This window comes from Paramormyrops kingsleyae, chromosome 21 (genome assembly GCF_048594095.1).
Source record: "Paramormyrops kingsleyae isolate MSU_618 chromosome 21, PKINGS_0.4, whole genome shotgun sequence".
Classification (NCBI taxonomy): domain Eukaryota; kingdom Metazoa; phylum Chordata; class Actinopteri; order Osteoglossiformes; family Mormyridae; genus Paramormyrops; species Paramormyrops kingsleyae.
In genome coordinates this window covers 5,726,491-5,742,831 of record NC_132817.1, presented here as the reverse complement: position 1 = coordinate 5,742,831, position 16,341 = coordinate 5,726,491, and the positions used below count along the sequence as shown (strand labels likewise).

The window sequence follows — 16,341 nt, the reverse complement described above, 5'->3', positions numbered from 1 at the left end:
GATGATGATGCCAAATTATAATGTGCATGTACTATATATTTCACAATCTTTTTAGTTTTGTGTAGTTAATCGCCGTGAGGGAAAAAAAACAGGAAACATGAGCTGAACAGTCTCTTGTCAAAATGGCTCTATGTTTATTGCATAAAAAGCAGTAGGAAATCCAAGACTGCAGGCATTTTATATTTAAAAACAAAAGTCCTTCATCTCATGAATCCTTCAAGTAATTCTTAAGTGAATGGCAGCACTTCACAGGACGTGTATGTCGATCTGTCCCACATCGGCCTCTCGTGGCCGTGAAGGTGACAGAGGCCAAGCACGGCGTTGGCAGAAGAAGTGGCAGTCAGGAGAGGAATCGAGAAAGCCCAGTCCCAGATGCGGGGTATGACTTCATGCTTTGGGTTAGGATTCGACCTCATACCCGGGGGGGGGGATGGGGGGGGTGCGTCGCCCATTACCCTTTGCTCAGCCAGAGACCCCGTCACTCTGCGTCACATTATTCCACATTTCGGATTCACCCAGGACAGCAGTGCAGGAAAAAAACCCATGCAAAATATCCCTGAGGGATTATTTTAACCTTTGCTTCATCCTGCGTTAGATAAACATTAATCACCTCGAAAACAGAAAAGAGATGTGTGAATGAGGACCCATAATGCACTGCAAGGCACGCAGAAGAGGAGTGAAACATTCCCCATCACTGTGCGGCTCCCAGCAGATGCGTAACGGACAGATTCTTCCAGGCTTCCCCGCCTTGGTTTTTGTGAGGGTACAATTTAGGGGAAGTGGGTAAATTTTCCGGAGCTACCCACCCTCACCATGAGCAGAAACCACACGTTATTGCACTACTGAGAACGATCTGTCTCCCCCTTCTCTTGTTCCCATTGTAGGTTTATCCCAAATCGAAACACTCAGTTATCTGATGACTAATTAGTACAGGAAAAAGTTTTTATATTATTTTCATGGTTTTTAAAAAGTAATATACTGTACAAAATGCCCCTTTCGAAACCACATTATATAATTACAAAAAATTCTCTTAAGAATAAATATACATATATTTTTCTCCCTCATTGGATTAAATTTTTATAACAGCAAATATACACAATCAGTTAAACTGACATCTGTAGGAGTCTCTGGTGGTTTTTCATGTGTGTGTGTGAGACTGGGTGCTGTGTTTGGACTTACAGCAGGTGGGGCATGTGACACAGTCCTCCTATTTGACGATGGGACATTTGGGGGCAGGGCATGTGGCCACACCCTTTTAGTTTGGGGCGGGGCATGTGGTCACACCCTCTTAGTTTGGGGCGGGGCATGTGGTCACACCCTCTTAGTTGGGGTGGGGCATGTGGCCACACCCTCTTATTTGGAGGTGGGGCATGTGGCCACACCCTCTTAGTTGGGGGCCAGGGGGGTTTCGGCTGTTACCACTTCATTGTAGAAGTTCTCGATCTGCTCCTTGTACATTTTCAAAACTTCTGGCCTCTTTAGCTTCATTGTAGGACCTGAGTAGGTGGAAAAGGGGACTGAGTATCATAAACCATTTTGTATACTTTTAAAGCTTGTGGGAGTTTCACTTACACAAAAATGTTCTGAGGGCAGAATTAAAAATGATTAGTTCAGAGAGATAACCAATCAGATTGTAGAAGAGGTGGGTTCAAGCAACTTGGATGCTTGAATATGAGGAGGTGGGACCAAGACATCTGATTGGATGGTCCTGCCTCCTCTAGTTGCTTGGACTCACCTCGTTTATAGTCTGATTGGTTATTGCTCTCAACCAATCATTTATCTGCAATCAGAACATTTTTAAAGGGACAGTAAGCGACAGACTTGCTGTTGAGCAGGACAGCTTGCATTGAGCTATGCCTTTAAAGGTTAAGTGTCCCCACACTGAGGCGGTCCTTACCCAGCTCTCCCCCTGGGATAGAGAAGTCATGCTCCAGGACGACCCACTTCTGAATGCGCTGTGCGTTGGAGGTGGCATGCTCGTTGGCGCTGTTGATGGCCTCCTGGATGGCAGCGTTGACGGCTCGATCCCGCCCGCCTGCGATCTCGGACACCCGCGTGGCAGGGCTGCCCAGCTTCTGGCACAGGTCCAGCGCATCTGGCGTCAGCTCGTCCTCTGGGGCACCCGTCTCCATATTCATCTGGCACTGGGGTGCAGGGCAGCAGTTCAACCACAAGGGGGAGTGCTTCTCATTCTGAACAATAACTGCCTTTACATACTCTGACGTCTCAGCTTAACATATCCCAGTTAAATTATACTCTAATGCAACAAGTACTCTATTTATTACTCAATAATAATCAAACCTAATTTGGATATTGTCAGTTGCATATATTTAAAACCATTTTAAAAATAAGTAACAGGCTACTGGATGCCCTAAAACATTTTGCATCCGCATTCAAATCACTGTAGGTCTTGTTCAAAGGATTTTCATATCCAGCGTTCATATTCTGGCTCAAATTTCCAGGGTCGTGGGTTCGACTACTGCCTCCTCCCTAACAGCCCTAACGGCTAACAGGCATCTATGAATTCCCTGTAGTGTGTTTGCACGCAGTTGCAATCCGAATTTCAGCCACTATTTGAAGATGAAAGCATGCAGACTAAGACAGCCGTACATAGAAAGTTCCGGAAGGCCTGCAGCGTGGGGCCAGGTGTGCAGAAGATCGTTACCTTGATGGTCAGCAGCATGCTGAGGAACTTGCGCTTGTCCCCGATGAGCATGGCGTTGCTGATCAGCGGCATGGCCTCCTTAACCGCGTCCTCGACGGGCACTGGGGGGATGTTCTCTCCACCCGCCGTGATGATCAGCTCTGGGTACATGGAGACACGGGGGGGGGGCATGCTTTAGCCTTCCACTAATGCGCACCAAACTGCAACTGCGTGTCATTTTTCATGCTAATATAGCGCTTGTCTTTGGGCGGTGACACAGCCACTGAGGTAGAGCACCTACTCATCACAATGTGTATTCTCACAGTCACACATATGTAATGGGGACCAAGCAAAAAGCCACTCAGGGACACTGCATCACATTCCGCTAGATGCTGCAGCAGCTCCGTCTCTGGGTTTGTCGGGACCAGAGGTTGCGAAAGTAAAAATCCAGACTAAGGTTTTGTTTCAACCAATTAGTTGAGTATAAAGAGTCACAGTTTTGCTGAAACTTTCGATCACTGGCAAGGACATGAAGTACCCTGCTACCCCCCAGTAGCTACAGTGGTGAAGGGGTAGGAGATAATTCACCAGTTAGATTTAAGGGACGATTAGGAGGCCAGATTTGATAGGGTTCAGTGGGCAATTTTAGCCAAGACACTAGAGTACCACTCTACTCTTTTGAAAGATTCCCAAGGATCTTTATGACCTCAGAGAGTCAGATCTTCTGTTTTTACATCTCATCTGAAGCACAGCACCATTTTCACAGCACAGTGTCCACATCACTGCACTGGGGCAGTGGGATCCACACAGACCACAGGATGGGCTCCCCCTGCTGGCCACAGTGTCCCCATCACTGCACTGGGGCAGTGGGATCCACACAGACCACAGGATGGGCTCCCCCTGCTGGCCACAGTGTCCCCATCACTGCACTGGGGCAGTGGGATCCACACAGACCACAGGATGGGCTCCCCCTGCTGGCCACAGTGTCCCCATCACTGCACTGGGGCAGTGGGATCCACACAGACCACAGGATGGGCTCCCCCTGCTGGCCACACCAACACCTCTTCCAGCAGCAACCCTGCTTTCGTAGTTGGTCTCCCATCCAAGCACTGGCCAGACCCAAGCCTATTTCAGATGATCCCACCAGGTTGCCTTGCCTGAACTGCAGGTGGTATGGATGCCCTTGACATACATATTGCACTATGTATATAAACCCTTGTGTCCAGCCCCCCCCTTCACACTGTAATATGTTTTTGCACTTTAGGTATTTTGAGCACGTCTCCCTGTCACATGCTGTCTGGAGGCTGCACCGTGCACAGTGGGCCACTGTATACCTGTACATGGAGAGTATGACTTGGCTTGACTCGACTCTATGGGGACCTTGGGAGGAGCTCCGCGTGTTTTGGGGGATGGAGGGTGGGGGTGCAGCCTACCCTTGATGCGGCCGGTGATGTAGAGGAAGCCCTCGGCGTCATGCTTGCCCAGGTCCCCAGAGCGCAGCCAGCCCTCCGCGTCCAGCGCCTCCCCCATCTTCTCGGGCATGTTGAGGTAGCCCATGAAGATGTGGCGGCCCCAGAAGCAGATCTCGCCGCTCCCCTCGCTGTCCGGGGTCATGATCTTCGTCTCGCAGCCCTTGATCACCTTCCCGCAGCTATTGGGGCAGGGGGGGAGTGAGCAGGAGTGCTGAGTGAATCAAGGCTTCAAAGGTCATGGAGGGTGGGACTGGCGCATATCGTCAGTGTCTGATTGGTTTCACCCAAATGAAAGCAACAAAGCAACCAATGGTAAAAGGCAAAGCCAGATGACTGACCACTCCCACTGTGATATTAGAGGCTGTTTTTTTAATCACAATACAATTCAATAGAACTGTAAACGTTTCCAAAATGCTCTACTGATGTGTGCCTGTGTTCGTCTTGGGTCTTTCATTGTCGGTGGTAGAGCCAACAAAGACACTCGTTTAATGAAGACCCAGTAATTAACAATGAGAATCCACAGGGGCCGGTTTTTTTGGTCGCTTTTCCATCGCACAAAGTACGGTTCCTGGTGCGGTGGAAAAGCGCCCTTTGTTTCTGGGACTCCACTGAAAAAGTCACTTTGTGGCCAACAGGGGGCTCCCAAACCCCAGCGGTCGGACTGGTGGTGAAAAGTGCTGCTGAGTATCCATCTGCCATTGAGTAGAGAAATTAGCGCCTCACCTGGTGAGTCGGAAGGCGTCGGGCAGGGAGATGGTGTGGGGGCCCGAGCACTCGCTCATGCCGTACAGCTCGTACACGGGGATGTCCAGGCTGAGGAAGAACTCCAGCGTGTCCCTGGCGATGGGGGCCGCACCTGTATAGCACCGGGTGCAGCGGTCCAAACCCAGGGCCTTGCGGACCTTCCGGAAGACCAGCTGCCGGGCGAGCAGGTAGTTCAGGGGCCTCCCGGAGACGGAGCCGTTGCTGAGAGGAGGGAATGGGGGGGCGGGCAGAGTCATTAACAAAGGTTCATTAAAGAGAAAGAAAATACATGCAAACAGTACCGTCATAGGAAGAACAAACAGCGACATATCACTGTTTACTGATAAGGCTCTCGTTGTCTGATTTTGTGAGGCAGCCTGTTAATGTTTTATCAGGTTAAATGAGACTAAAATGAGCTTTGGTGATATTTATCGTGGGGGGGGGGGGGCGTGGACTTACCTCTGCATCCTGCCCAGGTTGGTCTGCAGACCCACCCCCTTGGCCCAGACGGCGACTCTGCGCCGCACGGTCGACGACTTGGCGGCAACCGATTTCATGTTCTCCTGCATCTTCTCCCAGACACGTGGCACACCCATGAAGGCCGTGGGCCGAACCTCCCGCAGCGTGACCACCAGCGAGCCCTGGGGGCAGGGGTGGGGGGGGATTAAGGTCAAAATGGCTCAGTGCCATGGCATGAATGTAGCAGGTATCTTGTTGCTCCCCACCGCTAGCCACACGACAGAAGCTTCTAGAAAATACGCCGGCAGTCTGCTGGGAGACTCCCTGGACAGCGAGTTCGCTTCACTGTGCGTAACCGTGGCAAAAACAAAGAGTACGACAACAAAACACCCCCAGAGACTCATTGTTTGAGTTGGAAGGCAAAACGAAACATAAATGACAAAAGGGGTTTTGTGATGGCCCTGCCCCCCCCTCAGCAGCCCGACCCGGAGGAGATCCAGAACGCTCGTTTGGACGGTGACCTGAGTGTGGGAGGCTGGCGTGTTGCCATGGCTCACATGGTCTTTCATGACTCCAGGGGGCGAAGACAGTCCAAACTGATGGTGAATGTGGTGTTATGTTCATCAGGGCACCAAAATCGGGTTTATGTAACTTAACTCTAATGAGGTTCTGCTGGGTCAAACCAGCGCTAGTAGTGTAGTGGGTCAAGTGTTGGATGGTCGGCAGGACCCCAAAGCCCCCTCCTTCTCACCTTCAGGGCGTCGGGCTGAGCAAAATAGGCCACGCCCCCGATCCTCATGGTTAGCCAGATGTCAATCATCTGTGCAGCTATGTGGCTGAGAGGCAGATAGCTCACTATCTCCTCCTGGCTGACGGTGCCGTCATTGAGACGCACTGTTTCTGCTGCGATTAGGGCCGTCCAGGTGATCTGTGGAAAGAGCCCCGATGATCAGGCAGTGCACAGGAGCACTGAGGGAACTTCCCCATTTTGTGGTCAAACCGTAACGGCCTTAACTGCAGAAACAGATCAACTCTGATAAAAAAAAAAAAAACAGTAACATTTTTCACGCAGGTGGTTTGTGATTGGTCGAGCAGTGCAAGGTGGGTGGGGCACTCACGTTGTCGTGACTGAGCATCACGCCCTTGGGCTGGCCAGTAGTGCCAGAGGTGTAGATCAAGCTGCAGCATTGGCTGGGCTTCTGACTGGCGATTATCTCATCCAATCGGTTGTCGGGTTCATTACGACCCATCTCCACAAGCTCCGCCCACTAGACAAAGCACAGTCAGAAAGCTTACAAAAGCATGATCAGAGTTTTGAGTTTTTGCAGGGATTTCAAAGCTGGATCAGGATCTTGCTCCACAGGACACCAACATAAAGAGAAATGTAAAAGGAACACACTGTAACTGTGACACAAAGCAGACACGTTCCATTCCATCACACCCAGATAAAAGCAGCAGTAACTCTGATGTAAACAAAAATGAGAAAGAATTAAGAAACACTGACCGTGAATAGATTCGGCCGCTTCTCCTTCAGCGTGTCTCTGTACTGGATTATGGCTTTTAAATGGGGGAGCTTGTCTTGTACCTATAGCAAGCACAGGGTGATGTAACATATCAGAAAAGGCTGAGGAGATGAAACAGAACCGACCACAACCGAAACGCAGGTACATCTATGTGCAACGCCAACACCGTGCAAAAGTCTTGATGATTGATGATGGTTCAATGATCTGAAGATCTGAATGTTGGTATAAAAGTATGCGAGACGTTAGGTCCTAAAGCCCAGAGTATTTTAGCCCCGATCCTTCGAGAAAAGAAAATTTAAGTCCCAGGTAAACTTGACTTAACCCCTGGTCTTTTCAATAGCTAAAAATGCCCCTGTGTGAAATTCAAGTATTTTACCACAGTGTCAGCTTTTAAAATGTGTTTTCTGATCTAAACCCAGAGACATTTACTACCCATATAAACCTTTAAACAATTAATTTGACTGCACAGTGCTGTAGGACTTGGGGCTTCTGTACACCTAACAAACACACTTATCAAAAGTCAGAACACAATAGCTAATGCGGAGGCCCAAACAATCAAGCTTCCTGGATGTATTTGAAAGACTGGAACACTAGTAATTAAACAGGCCATACAAAGGCAACCCAGGAACTGCCATCCTATCAAAACAGGCATCGGCTGGGGTTGCTGGGATACGCCATTGTTTCCCGACTTTCAGCTGGACGTGGGCGGTGTGGAGGTCCGTACCTGCAGGACCTTCTGCAGCTGCTTGTGGTTCTCCACCACGATGATGTTGGCCCTGCAGTTCTCTGCCACGTACTGACAGGCCTCTGGTGAGTTGGTGGTGTAGATGCCCACCGCCAGGCCCCTGGGACACCCAGAAGGTCAGTTAGGCCTCCGGCTGGAGCAAAGGCCGCTCTGCCCTCATTAACATTTATTCTATGCTTCCTGCTAAGCCACTTGCATATTTTAAGAAGCAGGATTTTCAGGATATTCGAGTTACTTTGCCAAAGGTAATTAAAGCACTCCCCCATCCCAGATTAGCAGTCCTTAACCAATACACTACCGGCTGTCCCATGCAGGGAAGTTTCACATGGTCTTTCTGACTCACCCAGCCAAGATGGCAGCAATGTTGGCGATGAACCATTCAGCGGAGTTGAAGCCCAGGATACCCACACCATGCCAACGCTCCAGACCCAGCTGCCAATGACATGTGGTCACGGTCACTCTCACACAAATCACTGTCGCTCTCACACAGTCATGGTCACTCTCACATAATCACTGTCACTCTCACACAGTCACTGTCGCTCTCACACAGTCATGGTCACTCTCACATAATCACTGTCACTCTCACACAGTCACTGTCGCTCTCACACAATCACATGTGCACGGTCACTCACACACAGTCACTGTCGCTCTCACACAGTCACGGTCACTCTCACATAATCACTCTCACACTGTCCCTGTCGCTGTCACACAGTCACGGTCACTCTCACACAATCACTGTCGCTCTCACACAGTCACTGTCGCTCTCATACAGTCACATGTGCACGGTCACTCACACACAGTCACTGTCGCTCTCACACAGTCACGGTCACTCTCACATAATCACTGTCACTCTTATATGGTCACTGTCGCTGTCACACAGTCATGGTCACTCTCACACAGTCACTGTTGCTCTCACACAGTCACATGTGCACGGTCACTCACACACAGTCACTGTCACTCTCACAAAGTCACGATCACTCTCACATAATCACTGTCACTCTCACACAATCACTGTTACTCTCACACAGTCACATGTGCACAGCCACTTTCACGTGGTCACTCTCACATGGTCACGGTCTCTCTCACGTGGTCATCTCCCTCGATTCCCATCACAGAAAATAACCCTGTGCTGGAAATCTAAACATGCCCTCAGTCCCCCTCAAGTCAGCTAGGTGAATACATCCATAGGTGAAACATCACGCAAAATTCTGTGAGGAATGACCCTGGTAACCCATACAGTGAAACTTCTGCCCTGAAACATGCCACTCTAAACACCTGAGGCTGACTGAATGGAGAATTCAGGACACACTGATGATTTCCTTTGCCCACCATCTTGCAGGAACCTCAAAGCAAGGAGGGAATCTTGGGGCTTTCATGGGTTAATATAGTCACTAGCACTATTTAATGTTAATATGTAGCTATGAAATGTTGTTTAGGTAGTCTATAACATCATGGGGCAGTCTGTAACACCTAAGTGACTCTGTAACAGCACACAGACGTCTGTAAAACCTGATTAAGTCTGTAACATTCGAGCGAGTCTGTAATAGCACAGGGCAGTCTGTAATACCTGAGTGAGTCTGTAACAGCACAGGGCAGTCTGTAATACCTGAGTGAGTCTTTAACAGCACAGGGAAGTCTGTAACACTTGTGTAAGTCTGTAGCACTTGAATGAGTCTGTAACAGTACAGGGAAGTCTGTAATACCTGAGTGAGTCTGTAACAGCACAGGGCAGTCTGTAACACTTGTGTAAGTCTGTAACACTTGAGTGAGTCTGTAACAGTACAGGGAAGTCTGTAATACCTGAGTGAGTCTGTAACAGTACAGGGCAGTCTGTAATACCTGAGTGAGTCTGTAACAACACAGGGCAGTCTGTAACACTCAAGTAAGCCTATAACACCTGAGTGAGTCTGTTGAAATACAGGACAGAGTTACTCAGCATGCTCCTTACCTTGAGGAAGCTCTTGGCGATGGTCCTGCACTGCTGGTGGTATTCCCGATAGGACATCTTGCTCCACTGCTCTCCCTCCTTCCAGGCCAGGGCTGCCTGGTCCCCGTAGCGCTGTACGGCGCGGCCGAGGAGCTGCGACACCGTCACGGGCTGCTCAGACGCCAAGCCTGTCGCAGACATCCTCAGCTTGACCTCCCCATCACATTGAGAGGTCCACAGAGACAAGACGGGGGGCACCACAGTGGGCGAGGAGTGTCGTGGAGCCTCAGCTAGGGAAGGAGCGGAAGGACAAATGGGGGGGGGGGTTAATTCATTGGAGAGCTGAGAAGGGAGGAGGAGCCCGACCTTAATGAACGAAGGATACATCTGAAGTGTGGCTCTGCAGTGAGCTGAGGGTTAAACACAGGCGACATTGGGCAACAATCAACCTAAACTGCAGATATACCAGCCAGCCCGGAAAGTCCAGGTCCCAGAATGCAAATGGCGAATGTCAAGATATTTCTAAATGAGACCAATCACTTATAAGATCCTGGGTTTCAACTGGCCAGGTGCAGCTCCCAGCCATGTACTCTTCCGAGCTGGTTGCCAATGGCAGCAGCCTTAGTGATTATGGTCTAGGGCTATTAACACTAGAGATGCGGATTGGAGCTCTGGCTAAAAGGCAACCGGGGAACTGAAAATGCGGCATGGGAGCCGGTGCGCAATCCGAAGGCTGAGGTGGGCACTACCCTCAGGACGTCAGCGACTCACCATAGAGGCATTCCAGAAACAGCGCGTTTAAATTGCGGAGCTGAGACTGGGTCTCGTATGTGATCAGGAATGGGGAGGAGGGACTTATTCAGAGAAAGGGAAATGGCTAGAACACAAAGTGGCTTTTGACTTCCTGCCCGGCACTTCCTGTTAGGCGAGGTCACTGGAGGTGCGTGTTTTCCCATCCCGCTGTGTGTGTGCGTGCGGTCGGTGCCTCTTCTGAGCACGCACTCACTTTTCTGAGACTGGACTTCCGGCGCGCTGTCGAGGGTCACGCTGGGCTCGTCCGGAGTCGTCGCACCCTCATCCCTCTCGCCCACCGAATCGTCTTCCGATGACTCACTGGGGGGAAACGCAGGACAGCGGTGGTGGGGGGTGGGGTCACGGCCCAGCGGACTGTGTGAGGGGTTTTCCCGAGGACACAGAGGCGGGTCATGCCACGCAGAGGAGCGTAGGCGTCCTTCTGCGGGACTTTGGGGCCTACCTGCCGACGGTATCCACGGCAACAATATCCACGGAGGCCTCATCAGTACGGTGTGATATGTGTCCTACGTGCCCGGAAGGGTCCATCACGGCTGTCGCGGACATGGCAGGGAGGTCACAGTCTGTCACTGTCACAGGGTGGGGGAGGAGGGGTTAGAGGGGAAAGGGGGAGGGGCCAAAGCAAGAGAAGGATGTCTTTATAAAATAATACATTAAATAATACTTTTTTTGTCGCCTAATTTCCTTGGTGAACAGGATCTAAAACCTGTCCCCTCCAGCAGGACACAGCCAAGGCACTAATTATCGCAACAGAAAAATGACACTGCCCCCCCCCCCCCCCACACATTGTAACCATGGACTTCCTGCCAGCTGTGAAGGCCATGGCTGCATTATCCCAGGAGTCGGCCCCAGACGATGTTCTGATTAGTCTGACGAAAGTGATGAGAGACAGACGCACTGTGCTGCTTAAACCTGCGAGTCCACGTTCGCTTCAGCACTCGCCTCTGGGGTTATTCAAAACCATCAACCGTATTTATTTGCCTTTACGTATATAAACTGCCAAATTAAAAGGTGCTTAATCAGGCTTATGACCTTAACAGGCAGTGCCTGGGGACAGTGTCACGTCATCCATTGAGGCAATGAGCTCCCCTTGTCAATGAGATGCAGGACCATTACCCTCTCTTCCGTCTAAATGTTTGGAGACCCCTGAATATTCCATTGGATGAACCACATAAATGATGTGGAAAAGGAGAATTAGAAGGCAAACACAGCCATTCACAGCGACCGCAGTGTAGGTAAAACATGAAAATGCTGTTGGAGAAATGGGTGGTTCCTCAAACAGACACCTTTTAACGTTCCTAAGGTTCACCGCTGAGATTACATTGGCAGCTGTTAGACACACACACACACACACACACACACTGCTCTCCTCCCATTCCACTACCCCTTATAACATCTGGAAAAAACATTTCCCTAAAATCTCATTGACAGGCAGGCTGCACATCTGGGTCAGGCACTATGCTTTCAGAAAAGAGAAAATCAGGCACGAAAAAAATGCAAAGTCAAAGCTCAAAATTAAAGCAGTAATAGTTACTCACTTCCTAAGATCACTTTCTATGTAAGCCATTGTACACGGTACATATAAGACATATAGGTTATACTTAATAAATATTATTACATAAACGTCCCCCCCCCCCGCATAGACACTTACGACGCATTCTTAAGATCAGCGGTCATAAGTCTGCTCGAAACCTTTCCAGCGGTTCTGACTGGTGGTCGATTTCCGATCCTGAGTCCCGATCAGCACACCGGTTCTCCTAGGCGTATGTATCACGCCACCCTTGTAAATAGTACCACGCCCACTCTGTAGGCGTGTGCGTGACCACGCCCCCTACCGCCGCACCCCTGTCCGGCCCATATGCGTATATATGACACTGCGTTATCCTGCCGTCATTGGCCAGATGTCATCGTCACACCACAGCTCCACGCGCTTGGCTGTGGGAGGGGCTCCGGCCGACAGCGGAGTGCCTGAGGGCAGCGGGGTTACTGTAGGGCACTTTCGGCGATGCCTGGGGGGCGGAGGCGCCGATACAGCCGTGCACATACAGCCACCATCAGTTTCCTGTCGACCCTATACATGGTGTCCCTGAGCTTCAGACGGAACGGCCCACCTTGTCAGTTACGGCTGAATTTCAGAGCCAAACACTCTGCCAGTCCCGCCCTTGAATGCTTTCATTATAGCTGGATATCTATGCCACACCAGTTTTTTTTTTTTTTTTTAAATACCTTCTAAACTTCTTATGATGCGCAACACACTGAAGTAAATAGCTCAAATTAATTTCTGAAAAACGAGGCCTTATTGAATCATTTACACATCAGGTAGGCTATTCACGTAATTCTTTCTTGGGTAAAACTGTTATAAGACACAAAGGGTCATTTTGGATGGACCAACTCCACCAATAGAGCGGAATATTCGGATGGATCACAGGCTTAATGAAGGTTGGGCGGGTTAGTCCATTTGCAGGTCTAAAGCGACAATGAAACGCAAGTTTCTCTTCAGACGTGACCGAGAGCAGATCCCCATTAGCATGTTTGTCCACAGATACGGAAGCAAGAGTCAGTTTAGCCGCGAAACACGCCTTAAATCCCCCCTCTTAACTACCGAAATGCCACTGCGTGGAAAAATATAAAACCAATAAACCCGACGCACCGTTGTCCACATAAGATATTCAATTAACGGAACCATCACACGTATAGTTCCACGATCAAGTGCGAGCTTTCGGTGTGAGACCGTAGTGCTCTGGGATCACTTTTTCAGTGCGCTCAGCGTGTAACGTGCAGATCGGATGTTTTTGTGTGCTTTTGTATGCAGGTATGTGAGCATGTGTAATGTTACTTGGATTAAGGTGACGGCGGGACAGGTTGGTGCTCTATGTACAAACCAGAGCTGCGATTAAAAACCGCCGCTGCACTAAGGGGTCACCCACGAAAACGCCCACCTGGAAAATATCACGATAATGCCAGATGGCCAGTTGAGTCCAGGCCTAGATGGATGAATGGGGGTCGTTACATTTCTTTTCTTTCACTGACCCCATTAACGCAGTACCCTGAAGTAAACATTAATATCCAAAAAGCTAAAAAAAATGCATTCCAGACAAAACTGGATTTTATGTTTTGGTCTACACAAGACTCCTGTGGGATTCAATAGAATTATAAAGAACATACAATGAATAGAGGAAAAGGAGAATATAGTTTAAAGCAGGGAATGGTGAAAGGGGGGGGGGGGTTCATTCTAAAAAATGCAGTAAACTGAAACGAGAACTGACTAGCGCCGGCAGGGCAAGGTTACCTAATCGGGACCGATAGAGGCAGCAGACAGAAAAACGTCAGCGGCCCTTACGTATCTGTAGCCTTCCACAAGGACAAGTACTAACCGACTAACTAGAGCAAGTGTCAAACATGTGATTGTCATGTAGACGGAAGGTACCGAGAGAGGGGGGGGAGATGCCCAAAGGGCTTTAAAAGGGATACAGCTGATACATATGGCAGAGCCCCCGTATGTCACACGGCCGCTCCCGGATTGCAATCTGTCAGAGAATAAACCGGTGACCTGCAACTTCTCCTCGTGTCAGCTGTGAATCTCTTCTCATCCACGGACCCGGTGGAGACGGCATACTCCAACACTTCCAGTCATGAATTAAAAGCTTTTTTTAAAAAAAATAATAATAATAATAACTATTCTTAGGCTGGATGGTAGCTAAGTATTTTGGGATTTTGTTGTAGAAATGCCATTCTGACAAATATTCTGAAGCGACATGCTTTTTTTTCACAGTTCTTTTGTCATAAACTGAGACCCCCGTCACTGCAGTCGACCAATCGTCACAGATATTTATAAAACACATAAATGCAGACCTCATATGAACCAACTGTAAGTGAAATTAAAACGCGATAGTGCTCGATCGCCAATGATATTGGAGAGCAGTTGAAATGTGAAAGGGACTGATTAACGAAAACCTTTAATAACTTACTAGGCATCTAACTCCCAAGGTAATGTTAAAACTGACTTAACCAGTTCGGTAACAATTTATTCGTATAATGCATGCCAAACAGAGCAAATTCCAGCGCCATGACCTTTATGAATGCGCCAGGATTACTGATTTAAACGTTCATGGTCTATCCATGTACAAAAGTTTTAGTTTAGTAAAGACTAATCAGTATCTCGTCCTGAGCTGAGGTCACAGCCCCGTGGACTCATGACTGGGTCGTTTCCCTTAAAAACTACCATCAGAATGACACAAATCACACTGCGGTCAAAGAATTTCACTAACAATCTGCTAATCTAGTTAAACATATTCAAGTTTTCATTTAGCTTATAGGGGGGAATCACCATACAGAAATTGTGTAAGTAGCAATTAAGGAGCACAAAGCTAACCAGAGTGTGTGACAGTCGTATTTATCGTTTAAGCTAAACTTAACCATCCTGTTTTATCTGTTCCGCCAGCATTTTAATTTGCATGCTTGAAAAGTAGCGTGTACATTTTTTCTTTTTGTACAGCCTGCTTTTACGTATAATACGACCATATATTATTCAACAGCAAGTAATAACAAAACCATCTTTTAATAACATGCAACTTACTGAAACTCTACTTTTTATGTTCAATGAGTCATCACCCATTTTTCACTTCAGCGAGTTGCCTCTGGGGAAATTTCCTGTAGTATTCGGCGCTCAGAAACGAACCACTTCTAGTGCAAGCTGTTTATGTGTAACCTATTATACCAAAGAGCGTGAAGGCACCGACACATCAAACGCTGGCTTTCTGGGTTATTTCCAGTCCCCCTTTACAGGTGTTTTATGGCGCACGATGCGCAAAAAGCGGATGGCTGGTTATTGTAAAGAACTAGGTTTAACTACAAATAATTCTCCAAACCCGGAGGCGCTTCGAACGCCACAGCCGTCGAACTATATAGCATGACGATGATTCATGAGTTGCCGGCTAGTAAATACAATTAAGTATAGCGGAAAATATAATAAGCATTGGGTTATTAGTAACCACTGCAAGTTTCAAGTGCGAAAAACATTATGAAACGTAAACCAACGAATACATTGGTATTTCATTTTTAAATAATCGCCCCCGTATTTTGATTAGACACATAATATCTTACTAACGCAACATTTCAGTAAACAATAAGATATTAGAAAATATTTAAATTATTCGCATTCCATTTTTTTAATGACAGACTGAACACACAAGATAATTTTGGGTAAAATGGCATATTTATCTTACCTAATGCTGTAAAGTAATGCGATGCTTACTGAATAAATCCGGGAGAAAACTATTGGCGCAATATTGAACGTTATTCCGTCCCTATGGCGCGACTCCGCGATGCTCACGTGTTAATTGCTTGATCTTCCTTGTGTCGTAACTGCGGAAGCGGGTCAGTAGCGCCGCAATGTGTTGATTTCCGTGGGCCTGCTGGAAACTAAAAAAAAATATTTCGTCGATAACTTAAAATTAACGTTCTGTACAGTAAGGACCCGGTGGTATTCTTGAGCATATTTTTCGTGATCGAGTCCAGCGTACCTGATGCGTTGCTCCTGGCAATTGCTCCTTCCTGCTCCTGTTGCTCCTGGCAATTGCTAATAGTTTTTTTTTTGCACGAATTATATTTCACTTTACATACTTTTTCTGCATTGCTGGAATAAATCTTTTTTTCAGTAAACAGAACAGCCTAGATCCGCCGAAAGGATTTCTCTGTATGGTTTTGTAAATGAACGTTGCTTTCAGTTGCTGTCATAAAGCAAACATTAAAGCTGAATTTACAACGCATACAAATTAAACAAAGAGAATTGATTTGATTTGTTTGCTTTGTGACGATGGTGTTTTTTATTCCACTTAATTCAATAAATGGCAATTGTAACTTTCTTTATGACATATTTAGTGTTTAGATGCACATCGTTAAGTCAGTTAAACCTGACCATATGGCCAGTTATGTGGTTCAGTATTGGTCCAACCATGTGAGCTTTGGTATATCCTGACCAGACCGATATTGAAAACATGGCGCCATCTCCTGGG

At 48.0% G+C, this 16,341-nt stretch overlaps 1 protein-coding gene across 5 annotated transcripts in view; it reads right to left on the bottom strand.

Moving 5' to 3' along the window:
• Positions 1-114: 114 nt before the first annotated feature.
• Positions 115-16,341, bottom strand: part of LOC111847376 (long-chain-fatty-acid--CoA ligase ACSBG2-like) — a 17,425-nt gene continuing 1,198 nt past the window's right edge. Inside the window, exons 1-16 of one of the 5 annotated variants that reach the window (XM_023818483.2) lie at positions 15,850-15,933; positions 15,553-15,748; positions 10,770-10,896; positions 10,521-10,627; positions 9,536-9,804; positions 7,931-8,019; positions 7,567-7,687; positions 6,824-6,904; positions 6,438-6,587; positions 6,071-6,247; positions 5,320-5,501; positions 4,840-5,082; positions 4,078-4,295; positions 2,666-2,805; positions 1,898-2,144; positions 115-1,496 (exon numbers count right to left, since the gene is read on the bottom strand). In XM_023818483.2, coding sequence (XP_023674251.1) covers positions 1,387-1,496; positions 1,898-2,144; positions 2,666-2,805; positions 4,078-4,295; positions 4,840-5,082; positions 5,320-5,501; positions 6,071-6,247; positions 6,438-6,587; positions 6,824-6,904; positions 7,567-7,687; positions 7,931-8,019; positions 9,536-9,804; positions 10,521-10,627; positions 10,770-10,873 — 2,238 coding nt within the window. In that variant the 5' untranslated portion in view covers positions 10,874-10,896; positions 15,553-15,748; positions 15,850-15,933 and the 3' untranslated portion in view covers positions 115-1,386. Of the gene's footprint in view, positions 1,497-1,897; positions 2,145-2,665; positions 2,806-4,077; positions 4,296-4,839; positions 5,083-5,319; positions 5,502-6,070; positions 6,248-6,437; positions 6,588-6,823; positions 6,905-7,566; positions 7,688-7,930; positions 8,020-9,535; positions 9,805-10,520; positions 10,628-10,769; positions 10,897-11,978; positions 12,142-14,903; positions 15,014-15,552; positions 15,830-15,849; positions 15,934-16,341 lie in introns of those variants that run through there. The other 4 variants (XM_023818484.2, XM_023818482.2, XM_023818481.2 and 1 more) reach the window with 4 other exon arrangements.